At 44.6% G+C, this 15943-nt stretch overlaps 5 protein-coding genes across 5 annotated transcripts; 3 read left to right on the top strand and 2 right to left on the bottom strand.

Moving 5' to 3' along the window:
* Window positions 1–5288: 5288 nt before the first annotated feature.
* Window positions 5289–7457, top strand: PHALS_00850 (atp-binding cassette; the record flags this gene model as incomplete). The annotated part of the gene is made up of 1 exon (XM_024730596.1): window positions 5289–7457. The coding sequence occupies one exon, from the start codon at window positions 5289–5291 to the stop codon at window positions 7455–7457; it is 2169 nt and encodes a 722-aa protein (XP_024580857.1).
* A 1545-nt stretch (window positions 7458–9002) lies between these two features.
* PHALS_00851 (uncharacterized protein) lies at window positions 9003–10540 on the top strand (the record flags this gene model as incomplete). The annotated part of the gene is made up of 3 exons (XM_024730597.1): window positions 9003–9063; window positions 9176–10435; window positions 10503–10540. The coding sequence occupies 3 exons, from the start codon at window positions 9003–9005 to the stop codon at window positions 10538–10540; spliced, it is 1359 nt and encodes a 452-aa protein (XP_024580858.1).
* PHALS_15261 (uncharacterized protein) lies at window positions 10540–11194 on the bottom strand. The gene has a single exon (XM_024730598.2). The coding sequence runs from the start codon at window positions 10875–10877 to the stop codon at window positions 10584–10586; it is 294 nt and encodes a 97-aa protein (XP_024580859.1). The 5' UTR covers window positions 10878–11194; the 3' UTR covers window positions 10540–10583.
* A 2119-nt stretch (window positions 11195–13313) lies between these two features.
* On the top strand, window positions 13314–13736 carry PHALS_15264 (uncharacterized protein). Its single transcript, XM_024730599.2, has one exon. The coding sequence runs from the start codon at window positions 13392–13394 to the stop codon at window positions 13572–13574; it is 183 nt and encodes a 60-aa protein (XP_024580860.1). The 5' UTR covers window positions 13314–13391; the 3' UTR covers window positions 13575–13736.
* PHALS_00852 (uncharacterized protein) lies at window positions 13736–14123 on the bottom strand (the record flags this gene model as incomplete). Its single annotated transcript, XM_024730600.1, has 4 exons — window positions 13736–13771; window positions 13835–13901; window positions 13951–13978; window positions 14054–14123. 4 exons carry the CDS (start codon window positions 14121–14123, stop codon window positions 13736–13738), a joined length of 201 nt encoding a protein of 66 aa, XP_024580861.1.
* Between the last annotated feature and the right edge of the window lie 1820 nt (window positions 14124–15943).

Below are 15943 nucleotides of genomic sequence, written 5' to 3' on the forward strand. Positions count from 1 at the left end.
ACGCTTATAAATTTTTGTTTCAATTTTTGCAAACAAAAGCACTTTCAGGCGTATCTTTGCGTCACGCTAGCGGTTTAAACCTAGGAAAACACGGATGAAAACGGACTGTATGTGCGCCTTAGTACAAGAGGTATCTCCGACGTGAGAAGTGGTAACTCTACAAATGTCGCGGATATTCGCACCACCGAATCAAGGATATCGGGTGTGTTCAAAATTCTGGTTCAAACGTACCTCATCATAGAGAACTGGCGGTAAATAATAGCTTATATCGTAACAATGGTGGCTGGCCTTTCTATCGAAGGCGATTATGGATGCCATCTTACGACCGGTCTTTCCGCATAGCCTTTGCTGTGCGAGTTTTCCTTGCGTCTACCCTACTTTTTAAATGAAGCACGGTGTGTTGTCTCATTCAATGACCGTGCCGTGAAATACGGATGAGTTAGTGGAAATTGAAGTACCTCGTGCAATCAAATTGAATGGAACGATTCACAAATTGTGCGACTTTCAGCGTCACAAGACCAATGCCAATCAACAGCGTCTGCACAAGCGTAAGAAGCACATTCTTGAACAACAAGCTGCCGCTGTATTTAGTATCACCGTTCCACAAACGCCCAAGAATGGAAGGTGCAACGTAAAGCGCGCACGCACAAGCATGTATGTGCACACCAAAAGCGATAGTTCTCAGTCTTGCTGAGGTAGAAGAGAGTTACATCAGCTGCTAAGTTACTCTGCTATACTCTCAGGTGTGTCAACTGCGGTAGTATGAAACATCTGCGCCTTTGATGCTTTTTTGTATCACGGCTAGGTGGTACAGAGGATTGGGCTCTCGCGCAAGAGAGACTGGGAATGAGCGAAGTTCTTTGTTCATTGAGGAGGTCGTTACCAGTCGGAATCAGCTCTAAATGAGCAACTCTATCAGAGAGATGGGACTCACAGCCAAGGGTTGATGTTTGTCAACACCAACGTCCCGGGCTTTATAAAGGCTAAAAAGTCCTGGCCAAATTACTAGCAACGCGCGACTGACGAAAACAGTCGACAGTATGCGGACTATTTGCGTGCCGAATACGAATATAATATCCGCACGAGGACACTGGCAAAGGCGCTAAAGACTATGCTGGACGGTCAATAAGAAGTGTAGACTTTGACAGTGTGGAACGCTTTTTGGTTCAAGACCTGAAATTGAGATACAAACCCATCCTAAATATGGTTGGAATGGAAGCTACAAACCATGGGTCGACATAAAGGCTACAAAATTAGGTCTCTTCTAGCGGACCTCTGACACGCCATAAACCTTTTCTGCCAGGAAGCAGAAGTCTTCTATGGCGTGGGCACGGGCGGTATAGCTTCCATGCAGGTCATGAATCTGGCCGAATTTGATGCAATAGAACTGTAAAGTGCCTCGAACAGAGCTCCTGAGCTAAAAGCGTCATTTGTCTCGGGATGGGATAAAAGTTTGCGGGCTCCCATGTGAACCTATATTAAGACGGGAAATGACAAAAGTTTACCTTGGTATCTGCATTGAATCTCGGTTGGGACAGTGGAAAACCGACTTAGAACCCATGGTGAGTGAAAGCGACTGAGGTCATAATTTCCCGTTCTAGAGCCGGTCGAGTTTAAAAGGAACTGTAACTCACGAGTAGAAGGGTTACTCTATGTAATTAAGAAGTTTGGCTCATTCTCGACGCGATATGATGGGTCCACAGTGTGACAGAGTTGAGCCTCACGGGTATGTGGCGAGAAAACTTGTACACTCGTGACTTGAATGGCCGGAGTATTCCTATGGTTCCCTCACTACCTCCGACAGATACTATGATAGAATATTCGCAAGGAGTTGAAAGACGGCGAGTCTTAACAATAGTACAGTTGGCAACGGACGAGGAGCAAAATCTGCCTTCGTTGTTACATAACTTGATTTACAGAAATACTCTCAGAGCGAGTCAGAAGCGCTGAGCAGCTATCATCGGGGATTTACGGATTCCTCCAATACTTTGTTGGAGTATACCTCGGCGTGGTGACGAGAGATTCACCATGCGATTCATCTCCGGAAGCAGAGGGCGTCTGTAGATCGACTTGACCTCCGGAACAAATACTGTGTCGACAAATGTTGCTCTTGTTAAGGGTACAGCTCAATTCCATTGACACTTTCTTCTGAGCACAGCACAAAGCGGATTTGGTAAAAAAATTAGTCTTCATATTCGGAGTAGAATTTTTGTCAAATATTTTAACGAAAGGTGGTGAATTGCACATGTTTAAGAAATAGCTAAATGTAGATACAATTCCTGTGCAAATATTAATCTTATAAAAAATGCGCATCAGAACAACATGGCCGGATCCACTTTGTTCATTGCCTTCGGCCATGTTATTGGACATTCCCAACAGCTCATAAGATAGAGCAGCATCCTTTTACTGAGGCAAGTTCTTCGTGCGCGATGCTTTAAAGTGACCGGTGATGCTATCTCGACTTTGATCAATCTACTGGCGACGCAGCTGTTCTGGTAATATAGTGTCTGTGTGTAAGCCTATTTTGAAAGACATTTGTCCATTGCCGTGCTGAACACGGAAAGGTAAAAATAAACAACAACATTAAAACCTTGTGCGCTTGATTTTTCGCCAATATTGACGAGTGTGTTTTTGGCGCCGACAAATTCCCTTCCTGAGTTGCTTTATCCAGAAGCAAGGCCTGCGAGCAGATTGTACATCAATAACGGCCATTACAGATTGGCTTGTGCATGGCTCCAAAAGGACTATAAAGTGGTATGTTCTGATCAGTTTCTTTCACAAATACAGTGTAAAATATGCCGACACGGCACGATCCATCTCCTACAAATAGACGGCAAAGGTGATGAAGTGCAGGAATATAAAGACTGTGAAAAAAGCCTCATTCATGCTCCAAATCTGGTTCTTTCGAATCCAGAGCGGACATTTCACATCGTCTGTGGCGCTTCACCCTTTGTAACAGGCTGCGATTTGATCAAAGAAGATACCGACGGACCAGCTTGAGACTGCTGAAAAGCGATAGGCTATTCATGACAAGGAGCCGCTCGCAACGAATTATACCCCCATCAAGTTGAGGGTAATCTGACAGAGTATTTACTTAACATAAATTACGGGCAGTCAGTTTTATCGAGGGAAGATCCGTGCGTTACAGCGAAGTAAGGCAGCCGCTGACCATCCACAAACGGATGGTCAGACGAAGCGCGTGTCCTCCGTTGAAAAAGTCATCAATCGAAACATTTGCATGGAGAGACCGCGGTGTTTAAGCAACTTACTCCCTGGGTGCCTTTAACATCTCCACTAAGTGGATTTGGTATTAGTGTAAGAGATGTCGATCAAATTTGACTTGCTGACATCAGACCAGCCCCACTTCATAATCAGTTCATTTTAATGATAATTTGCGTCATGCACAGGTTGCGCAACTCAATGACCGAGAGTCAAGTCAAATAAAAGCATCAAAGGAAGGGAAAACACACGCAAGTATGATGTGTGGCGAGAGTTTTTCCAATGCAATGAGCATATCTATACTTCCAGCGTCTGCAGTCTATAAGACTTAGTAGTGACCCCATTGCATCAGATCGTCCACGGGCATAGCGATGAAGAGAGAAGATGTACTCAAAGCATTTTAAAACGATTACGGACACATCTTGTGTTTTACGCGGACATACTGAAGTCATAACATGATTACGCTGATATAAGTCAATCTGAACACAGCGCAGCATCCCCACATTCCCTGTATTTGATCTATCCTAATTAGTTTAAAGCAGCGAGCGGCTCCGAATCAATTTATTAGACAGTGCGATGGCAAAGACCAAGGTGCGAATCGGGATTTATTGGGGATTTGGATCATCCTAGACCAACTTTGGATGATCCAAATCCTCGATTCGCACCTTGATCTTTGCCATAGCACTGCGCACACCAAGACTCTCGGAGAGATTCAACGCACAGCCGCAATCAAGAGAGCTTGCTAGAGCCAGTTGCGGGAGATCGACCTCCACCGGCACGGCTTAATGTACAAGGGAGGAGACCAGAAGGTTATTAGGCCGGCAAGCGGACCAGAAATGGTGTTTGCTTCTGGCCAAGTGAGAGGGGCGCCCTTACAAAGCATTTTGGAAACTTGAAGTATAACTCAGCAAGATTGCCCGCGCACCGTTGTCGATTATGACCACGCGTGCCGTTGGCCTTCACCTTTCTTAGAAAGAGGCAGAGTCACCCATTGCATTGTGCTTACCACTAGTGGTTCGCAACCGACCTTGCGGTAGATGGCACTTTCGCCGCTTCTACTATTAAATGCACACCCCTCATGGAGACTTCGGGTCTCCGCAACCACTGCTGCTCTCAACACAAACGGTTTAACTTTAAAGTGATAATTTATGGGTCAAGAGAGCACTCAATTGCGACGACTCGCTCGTTTCGATCGTGGTGTACAGCACGCATTGGCGTATAAGGGTGCAGTACCAACGCGCGGAGCGACTTCAGACGGTTGGTAACCATGATCATGCTGTGGTGATTTGGGCAAGAGTCAGCGTGACTGTTGAGGCTGCTATGTTGCGAATATGAGCTCCACGGCAAAGTATCGCAACAATTTTCGCCGATGAAAGGTGTGTGGAATTCGAGACTCGTGCAGCAAGAAGGCCGACCGCAGTGAGCACATCCACCTAGGGGAATGATCAGGCCGTGTATCACTGTGTGATGGCAGAGGTTCATGATCAGGACTCGAAGAGTTACAACGCTCGCATTAATTGGAGCATACCTCGGATCCCTCCCGGATGTTTTCTTCTAGCGCGTCAATCCCGGAATTACTTATTTAGGTGCTTGTTAGGCCATTGAACTTTCTTGATGCATGAGATGAAACTCCCTGTGCAAGTATGTTCCGAAGAGCAGGCACGATTAGAAACTGGTATTTTAGACGTCGTGGTCGCTCGCGAAGTGGTCAATATTGCAAGGTGGACCCTTGTGTAGTTCGAATCGAGTGCGATTGACGGTAGGTGCTACGAAATGCAAAAGAAATGCCGTGCATCTTGCACAAAGAAACCTTTTTAACTTAAAGTGTACTCGACCCCTAAACATTGGTACAAAAGAGTCAAATACAATCCGGCGCGTTGCACTTTAGCGTTGAGCGTTCTGCGTTCAACGAATCGTTTCAGTGATTACAGTATTACATGATATTGGCGAGAGAAAATATAGATTTTGAAAAATATTTGATGGTCCATAATTACATTCACTGTGTGTACTGAAATGATTGTATATTCAAGCAAAGTTCGGCGAATTTATTGATACATTTGAGGTGGACGATGGAGCAAGCTGTGACACAGGTCCTCTCGACAACCCTTCGCGGACTGGATGAAGACATTTTCGCGTACATTAGCGGTGCCTTAGCTGAAAAACTAGCGGACACGTTTCCCTCCGAGAGCGTAGCTTTGGAAGAGCTTTTAAATGATAGCGTGACCCCATTCTTGATTAGCACCGGATTTTGTGACGACACGGCGGCTGCTACCAAAATTTGTGCTTCATTGGCCGTAAAGTTGCTAGCAAGTCCGAGTTTCAAAGAGAATAGAGTGCATCAGGATGAGGTTCGCGCATTGGAGAACACGCAGAGCATCGAGGAACAGGCACGTCTGGACGAGGGCGCGGCCGATGCAGAGCAGCTGATGGCCCGCATGTGGGGCTTTGATAAGATTCGTAAGACCACAAATGATGAGCTAGAAGCGCAGCAATCTGCACTTTCAGCTCGTCAAGTGCGAAAACAGATCAAATTGGAGCAGCTTACAGCTGAGCACGACGATGAGCAAGCCGAACTTGACCGCGAGTGGGAAGATGCGCGGTTCCTGCCCGATCTCTCGCAGGACAATGGGGAGCGCGATATACACGTGCCAAGACTGACGATCCACTTTAAAGGAAAGACGCTGTTATCTGACACGGTGCTAAAAATTGTGTCTGGTCGCCGATACGGACTTGTGGGCAAGAATGGAGCCGGCAAGACGACTTTGCTAAGATATATCTCGCACTATGAACTCGAGGGATTTCCTCGGCATATTCGTATCCAATTAGTAGAGCAGGAATCAGCTTCCAAGCTTAGCAAGGATGACCGCAGTGTTTTGGAGGTTGTACTTGCTGCAGACTACGAGCGAAGTATGTTATTACAGAAAGAAAAAGATTTAATAGCTGAAGAAAGCACGCAGGGTGTTGACAACAGCATGCTTCTTAAAGCAATTTACGACAGACTCCAAAACATTGACTCGGATACGGCTGAATCACGCGCGCGTACTATTTTAAATGGCCTTCAGTTCCCCGATCACGTCGTGGATGGACCGGCCAAGGCGCTTTCAGGTGGTTGGCGAATGCGTACGGCACTAGCTGGTGCACTGTTCATGGCACCAGACCTGCTACTTCTTGATGAGCCGACGAACCACTTGGATCTTGAAGCTGTTATATGGCTGGAGCATTATCTGGAAAAGTACGAAAAGCAGATGATTGTGGTATCTCACGACCGAAACTTTTTAAATGCTGTGACCACCGATATCATCTACTTGTCAAATCAAAAGCTAGCGTACTACAAAGGCGATTACAACACTTTCGAGCACACGGTAAAGCAAAATGTGCGTCAACAACGCAAGGCTTATGATGCACAGCAGATGAAAATCCAGCACATGCAGGAATTTATTGAGCGTTTCCGTGCCAACGCGAAGAAGGCACCGCTCGTTCAATCACGTGTTAAGGCATTGGAAAAGATTTTACGCAATGAGCTCATTGATGAGCCAGAAGACGAGCATGCTTTCCGGATGAGTTTCCCGCCACCGGAGCCGCTTGGTCGACCTATCATTGCTATCGAAGGCGTAGGTTTCCGATATTCACCGGAGTCTCAGTTATTATTCAAGGATGTGCACATGGGTGTAGATATGACGAGTCGTATTGGCATTCTCGGTGTGAATGGTTCTGGTAAGTCGACACTTATCAACATTATGATCGGCAAACTTCGTGCCACCGAAGGCTCCGTGACGATGAACCCGCGTCTGCGTGTGGCCACGTTCACACAGCACCACGTTGATTCGCTTGATTTGTCCAAGTCAGCAGTGCAAAACATGAAAGAGATGTTTCCTGGTCATGAAGCCGATGAATTTCGCTCTCACCTTGGTCGGTTTAATCTTTCGGGTGAGCTAGCAATCAAACCCACACGTACATTGTCAGGTGGTCAAAAATCCCGTGTCGGCTTTGCGCTTATGACGTGGCGTCTGCCACACGTTGTGGTGCTTGATGAGCCGACTAATCACTTGGATATGGAGACTATCGATGCACTGATTGACGCTCTACGCGAGTACAAAGGCGGTGTTGTGATTGTTTCTCACGACCAACACTTTGTGCAAAGTGTGTGCGAAGAATTGTGGGTAGTGGGTGATCAACAAGTGACTCGCTTTCGAGGCACAATGAGCGAATACAAGAATCAAGTTCTTGCTAAAAAGTGAAGATATGTGCTCTCGCAGTTTAGATACAGTAATAGGGGCTTCATTTACACGACCAGAAATTCTGAAAAGTTCTATCTAATGCTGGTTCAAAATTCGTCTCGTTCAAAGTAGCTAAATTCTTCAACACTTTCCGAGCGTCAAGGCAACGAAAGGCAATGTTACACTTATATTTCTTGCGCCTCTGCATGCCAGCATTCGGTTCTTTTCGATCGACTTGATGAACTATCTGAAGTAGCGGTGGTTTTCCTTGCCCAAGAGACACCTAATTCGTCGTGTGCTGAATTCAGCAGCATTCAATCTGTGACGTAATGCTGACTGTTGATTTAGGTTCTTTGTTGTCAGGCTGACACAATTCTATGGTCTTTGAAGTTGACGTTATAATGTGATCACTAAATTGTCGTTATGCAGCACAAACAGCGGAAGTACATGACAAAATGAATTCCATTGCTGCATTCAATTGGAAAAGTATTGAACAGCAGGCATTTGATTCGCGAATGAATGTTTAAGATCACTCAGAGTTCCTTATTGACTTTGTGGAAATGCAGATCGAGCATTGATTGTCTAGTAAATGAAATTTTTGATGTTGCAAGAAGCAATCTGCGAACGATAAAAGCAAAGAATGGTCGACTTTCTCCGCACGTCTCGCTTTTTTGTCTTACGAAGCTCATTAACTCAATAAAGCGACGTTTGCGGATATCTGACACCATCGATATGTAAGCAATTAAATTAAAACATTATTGGATAACTTCATCGAACATAGAAATACGAAGGTGGTGGGACTTCTATGTTACTTCTAGTAACGCTTTTTAGACTGACGACAATTTATGTTAAACAACCCAGACCTAGGGTGCGAGTTTGGAGGACAACGTGGCTCGGCTGGTAAAATTTCATCTCAAAATTTAGTCATCGGCAATCGAGACTGGGAATGTCATACTGCTGACAATCATGAGTTGTCTCCCGTTCGCTCGGCGTTTTAATCAGCCTCAGAAAAACTTCTCAGGTGTATAGAATTGCAGATATTCTGGATTCTGTCAAAGTTTGCGATCGCGAAAAAAGTGCTGGACCAAGCGTCGACATTTCATTTGTAGTGAGAATTCATGCCATTTTTTGAGTAAAATTGTGCATATACGACGAACATCGGGTGACTTGAATCTTTTAAAGTTCAGTCTCGAATGTATTCACTTCAATGGCTGCCAAAAGTTCCTAATCACTGATTCTACGAGCCAAATTGCTCGAAGCGGCATTATCCGAATTTGCACCACCTTCTTCATGGGTTAGCTTTAAAATAGAAAAGAAACCCTGCACCTGTCGATTAAAGTGAGACAGTTAAAAGATGTTGATGTGGAGTCGTCTCGAAAAGAAATGGAACGACATTCAAGTGGGTCGTCAAGGTTCTTATTCGGTCGAACGTCTTGAAAGCTTTCATGCATACTGCGAAACTACCTCTCGCCTTCGTGTATTTCTAGTGTGCTTGCTAACTCCGATACCTACTCTAGCGGTAGCAGTCTTGTTGGAGTGCCTACCGCTCCGCCACCCTTCTGAAGGATGGAAAGCCAATTGGATGTTTTGGATTCGTCTGACAATAGCACTGTTCATGATGTCAATAGTAAGCAATCTCAGTTTTACGACATTTATTCCGGTCTTGAATGTTTCGCTTATCAAGGTTCTTACCATGGCTTTTCTACTTACCGTGATGTACATTACTACCATGCTGATAGCTTCTAGTAAGATTGGGTTCCCTCTTCCATTTATTGAACAAGTTGGAAATGCGATTCTTGCGATCTACATTCCGCTGGTTTTTATGCTTGTGTTGGGTAAGTCACCATTCACGAAGAAGTCTGTTTGCCGGCCGTACCTTTTACGCTATCAGCGATTCCAGTACGCATACTTTGCTCTTGCTATCTTATACCCTTACTATAAAGCGCTTTACGATTCAACCTCTCCACCGTATCGTAAATTTACAGTTATTATGCTACCAATATGGAAATTTGGGGCCAAATATTTCGTATTGAGTGCCACACGTGAATTGGAAGACCTAATGCCGCAAATTTTGAGTTTTACGGTGGATCTATACAGCACACTTTTCATGTCTGTTTGCATGTCAAGTGCCGGATCTTTGCTCCTGTCTGCATCATTTATTGTAGCCGATTTGGGACTAACATTATTGGAATTCCGCGAATTACGAGCCAACGCATTTGCTGTAGTTCAACTACTCAATCAACAACGTTTGTCCCAAGGTTATTTGCAGCCTGCATTATCGACTGAGACGCCAGATTTGCTTGCAATGATTCTTGCAGTGTCGCGAGATCCTCGTGCAAGCAATGTAGTCTCAATGCGCGGTGTGCGATTGCATGCATGTCTTCCACATCCTCTTCCAGAAGACCGGGCTATCCAACTTCAAGTTCTGGCAGCATCAGGGTCATATCGTCAAAATGTCACGAACAACACACGATTGGCTCGACAGCGCAATCTCATGTCTCGTTCTTTTCGTAAAACATCGATTCAGCCGATTGAACCAAACTTCGAGAGTGTTGCAACGAAACAATCTGCACAAAAAGCTGCTCATTGCTCTGGCGTCTCTGATTCAAAAACAACAAAGGGAATACGATCGGAACAGCTTGTGCTTCAAGGACTCCAATTGTTATTTCATTGTGAATATTTGGCACTAGTGGAATACATTGAATGTGTCGTCCCCACTGTATATGCCGTGTACAAGTCATCGCTCGAGCTGCTTCCAAATATCGTTTACTATCCTGGTGGTCCTGGCAATTGGGGTACCTTTGCTATATCCAACATCGTGCTGTTCGCTCTAATGGAAATTGGGTCATTTCTCTTTTTTTATCATTTTATACATCGCAAGTTTAAGGTCTCGCCTTTGTACCAGGTCGCTTTCGTATTTGAAACGCAAGTGAATCAAGTCCAATCAATGTTATATATTTCGCTAGTTCTTCTACTATCGTACGAGCTCGCTCATCACGGTATGTCACTTTCCTTTCCTTATTTGCGTGGGTGGTGTGTGACTAAATATTGCAAAATGTACCTTAGGGGTCGACTTCACTTTCCAGTTCAATTGGATCCGATAAAGAAAAAAGTCAAGCTCATTCTCAGTCGATATACCAGCAATTTCTACATAAAAGTGAGAAACGCGGATAAAGCTTCATGATGTCTCGACGTGAAGCAGCAGAGAATCGCTGCTAGCACCGATCTCTGCAGCTTATCGATGCGCATAAAGATTTCAAACTCATAAATGGAGATGTCTATTATTTTTTTAATGAGCTGCAAAGTGACTATAAACCATACCGAGTGTGGCATCACCCTTTCAATCGCACATATTTTTCGAATAACGAAAGGTAGAAGCAGATTGCGCAATTTACCAACTGCGAGACTCCGCTTAAGTATTTTTCTTAAACAGGTTAACATCTTTGATGATTCGTTATGTGTTTGATGTATACACAACGATGCTTTTTTGATTTAAGTCGACATTTCACCATTATTACGACTCGCACTTTACTGTTATAGGCTCACTTCGCGTCAAATACCCGCATCTTTTCCGATACTTGAAAATATTAATATGAAGCGCAAAGAATACCGTTAGCTTCTACATTGGATACTTCCGCGCCCGAATATTTACAAGCCGCATGTCAAAATCAAGTGTTCGAGTGTCAAATACGATGTATTATGGCCTAAATTTGAAAGGGCCGAGAGTGGGGTATCAGGCAGTTCTGAGAAGCGTAAACTTTGTAGATCGCTAACTCGAAAAAAACCCACCTGTCATGAGGCTATTATTTATAGCATTAACTGCCGCCTTTTGTGCCACACCTCAATATCGTTTAGATTCTTTAGATGAGATTGTCGAGGGTTCGTGCCATCTCGGCATGGTTTGCACTGTTCTTGAGATGGTGGCAAGCCAAACTCTCAAAATCATCTTAAACAGAGACATAGATCAATCTAGAATCGATTTTATCATTGCGATATCTACCCGCAGGTCATGCTTCTCAATGAAACGGCGCCTAACACACAAGTGTGAAATAGCTTAAGGACGTACGCACGAGCACTGCTCGCAATTCTTTAGTGTGATTCCCGTTATCCGACATCCCATGCTCCGCACGACTATGGACGAACAAATGTTGAAGTAGGTTTGTGCGTAGCCACAATGTTGCCGGGACAGCTGCGTCACCAGATATTCAACCGTCGATATTGTATTAAGCTGCTTCTGTAGCATAACCAGCCACCTCCCGAGAGCATCCTGCTTGGGGCCTTTCAACAACGAGAGTTGATCTTTGTCTCTCAGCAGAGGCTGTTAACATCCTGCAACCAAGGTCAGGGGCATCAAACAAACTGAAATTGACCATGCTATTGTGTAGCCCATTTTTCTTGCAATTGGCGCTTGCTACGAAGTTGTGGCCTAACTAAGCTCACTTTAACGGTGCTTGAATTGCCACTCGTCGATAAGATTTTTTACACAGAACGTCGGCAACTAGTGTGGAAGTCGACTCTCACCAAAGTCGCTCCATACTTCGCACGGATCGATGTTGTCACAATGTTCCCTTTGTAAAGGCAATAACCATGGAGCGCAATATTTGGTTACGAAAGCCACGTCAATTATACGACGGACTCCTTTCACACGCGTGCCAGGCTCCTCAACACCACGTCGTGCTATACCTTTAACAAAGTATAGAAAGTAGACTGCTCCCAGACAGTATTCTGTGAGTAACCTAACCATTCACTCTAAGAGAGCTTCTGTCGGAGGTAGTGAGGGGATCTTACAACCCTTAAAGTGCCCCAGTCACTCCATTCAAAAGTACATAATCTATTTCGTCACCTACTTAAGGAGCATACTACTTCGCGAGGTGGTTCTGTCACATCGTGACGAGAATGAGTTGTTTTCCTTTATGTCAGAATTCTACTCGTGACTGATTGTCGCTTTCACTTGCTACCGACCTGGCCATGGTCACACCAGCTCACAGCAGTTTCTTACCGTCCCGACAGAAATGTACTCTTTAGACCACGGGATACAGTTGTCATATCTGTCTTGACTGAGGCATACTATGAAGAACGTGATATATGATCGCTCTCTGCTCTCTCATCCAGAGACTGCATCTCACTGCCGCTTTTGCCTTCAAAGTTTGCTCGAGGCATTTTACAAGCCTATTATTATCAAGTTCGGACTATTACATGTTTTTCACGGAAGCTATGACTACCTCGTGCCCGCGTCTAGAGCTTTTTGCTTCCTGACAAAGGTGATATTCTGGGTTGTGAAGCTCCACCAGGAGAAAAGTGCGTGGCACATCTTTCGCCTTCAGCTAACCCATGGTTCGTGGCTTTCCAGTCAAGCCATATCCAGAATGAATATGTGTCGAAAAAATAGGTCTCGAACTAGACAACGTTCCACGTTGTCAAAGTCGTTATGTTTGACTGACGGTTCAGCACGATATTGAGCACTTTTATTAGTACCCCCCTCGCAAGACGCGCGGATATCGTACCATATTTCATGATACCTCGACTTCACAAAAAACGGCACGTTGATATTGACAAACAGCAATCCTGAGCTGTGGGCCTTCTTCTCCAAGAGGAATTTGCTTATTCGAGGAATTTTTACGAGATACAATAGAGCCCAGTTATTTCTTAGTCGGCGACCTAGCGCTTACTGAGACTCTTCGAACCTTCACGAGGGGTTTGTCGGCCATGTTTGGCCCTTCGTACCTCACACTTGGGGGCAAAGGGAGCAAGTAAGCTGCAAACATTATACCTCACAGACATGAGACATCTACTAGTACCGTGAAGATGCTCAGCAGCCGATAGATCTCTCGTCTGCTTAGCATGACTGATGCCCATTGTCTGTGGCAAGCTCATAGAGTAGTCATTTCAATACTACTAGAAGGCCCCGCGGCACGGAGGTTACCCTTTGCAATCTAGCTTCGCTACCTTGCCTTTATGAAAGAAAACGGGGAAGCCACACCCGGTCAAAAAGTCGTGACCATTGCCGCCTCTGAAAGTGGGTCTGACGTCGTCTTTGCTATAAGAGCTCAACTGAACAAAGGTCGCCAGTGTTTCTACTCTTTTGGTGGTTGGTCAAGAATCATAAATATACTCTATATACACAAAAAGAGATTATAATACCCACCACATCTGTCGTTCCAGTTTTGCCGTTTGTGAGCGCCTCGTGATGCACGAAAGTGTAAATTTCCGCGCACGACCTTTAAACTCCGAGTGCGACGCGTTGAACGCCATCTAAAGCATGGCCGAAACATTGGGCTCAACATTTCTCGTCTAGGGGGTCAAATTTTCTTGCTTCGGCCCTTTAAGGCCAAAATCTCAAATTAGCGATTTCACGGTTGTTAGCATCAATTTCATGACTAAATTGCTGGAGGAGTTACCATTTTTTTTGTCTTCATCATGAAGCAGCAGGAAGACATGCGTGTCATGGAGTTTATGGTCTCAATGCTGACACAAATATATGGTTCTATAGGATACGAAGAGACCAAGATTCTACCGGCATGATACATTTAACATGTTTTGAGCTGTATGTAACGAGATCATAGATGCCGATCACACTCTCCAGATGAAGTTTATGAATATAATGTAACTGGTACTACCTTGAATCACGCACTGACGCCTGCACTGCAAAGCTTTCCCGCAACTGTGATTTTGCTCAGTCATTTTCATATACACTTTCTGTTACTGCTGCTTAACAACGCATTTTATTCGAGAAAAGGATTAGAGTATACTTAAAGTAAATGGCACTTGACCTCGACAAGTTAGAGGGATTGGAATGAGCACACTGAAGTGTGAAGTTTGAAGTCCATCGTAGTGTGTCAGTCTGACATTGTTCAGCTTGAACGAAGAGTCAGATTTATTACCACATTGATAAACTGATTCTAATAATACAAATACGAGGCAACACGAGTATTTGTCTTAACGCTTAGAGTCCGAAAATTGACAGGAAAACCGATGCTGAATGAGATATGATTAAATTGATATTTGACTGAGTTATTCTGACTTTAGGTCGACAGACGCTCTGCGCTTAAATAGACTCTATTTCGATATTTCAGTGTGCGACAGTGCATATTCTACATTTTCTCTATATGGCTAGGATAAATTCTTGCATTTGCTCATTGCGTCTCGAAAGCGAGGTACTTCGTGATCGCCTACTATCTACAACTCGTTGCACACACTTTGCACAAAGACTTGGTTGCGAGAAAGAATCGCAACATTACCTCGCGTAAAGTGTCAATCAGCGCATCGATCAGCCTCAATATCTATACGAATAGGTGGTCTCCGAAACAACTTGACATGCAGCAGACGCCACATCACAAGCGCAAATTCACCTTGAAACATTTGTCCACCCGATATTCTATGTGTGGATTTGGTTGTTATCTCGCCCCTCAACTTCCAAGAATTTGAGATCGCTGATGAAGAGAAATTATTTGGTGATGATACAGGCAAAAAATTGTCTGTTGCCAGAGCGGCATCATAATAGCTCTCGTCAGAATGGGGTGAAGATATGCATGGACAGGACTATCATGAAAAATGGTGGGCGGAAACAATCGACACAGCAGTTTATTTGGTTCATCGCTCGACGAAGACAGGCCCGATACACGCCGTATGGGTTGGACCACTAACGCGTGTTCGGATCGCAAGGTTTTGCATATGTTGGCGTTGATAGATGATTGAACTTTAATTCAGAAGCTACATATACATGTTTCTTGGCTGTGCGCAGTTTGTCGAGGGATATCGCGTGTTTGACTTGGATAGTGCCAAGTTCAAAGTGACCCGCTCTGTGAGGCTAGATAAACGAGTAACGGGCGACATATACAGCACGCTAGGATGCAGCCAGAATCAACCATAGTTGAGAAATGACAATATTTATCACCGAGTGCTTCAACAACCAGTTCTGGATAAACCCATGGAAACAAAAACAAGTTGAAGACGTCGAAATGATCGATGTTGCGCGAATATCAATCGTCGGTCTACAGAAGCCAATGCCTTTCAAGCACTCGTTTTAGGACAGGGTGGAGCTAACAGCGTATCGTCCATCTCTTCGTGCGCAGCAGAAAGATCGTTTGGTGTTTCAGCCTCAATTGGAGCAACAAGACGAGGTCATGAGCCTATTCTAGCGAGCGGCTCTGATGATGATGCAGCAACAGAAGAGAGTGCTGGTGCACTGATATCGACATGTGCAAGGGTTGACGAAGAATGACATATTGCTGATGCTCTACCTCTGTACATGGTGAGACATGAGAAAGATACGGCCTCGCCGACTACATATACTTAAGCAACGTCAAGCGCCGACCAATGAAAGCTCATCTTTGCTCCCATGAGCAAAACAAGCATGGATATCCACGCCAAGATGACATAATCGCACAAAAAGACCACAATGGTTTATTGTCAGAAAGAGTGATCAAATTTCGACGTCTTGTATATCTTTCCAAAAACCCTCCTGGATCAATTACTCAAGATCAGCTAAAGCTGGTACTGTCGCGCGG

The sequence above is a fragment of the Plasmopara halstedii genome (genome assembly GCF_900000015.1).
Source record: "Plasmopara halstedii genome assembly, contig: Scaffold_1211, whole genome shotgun sequence".
Classification (NCBI taxonomy): domain Eukaryota; phylum Oomycota; class Peronosporomycetes; order Peronosporales; family Peronosporaceae; genus Plasmopara; species Plasmopara halstedii.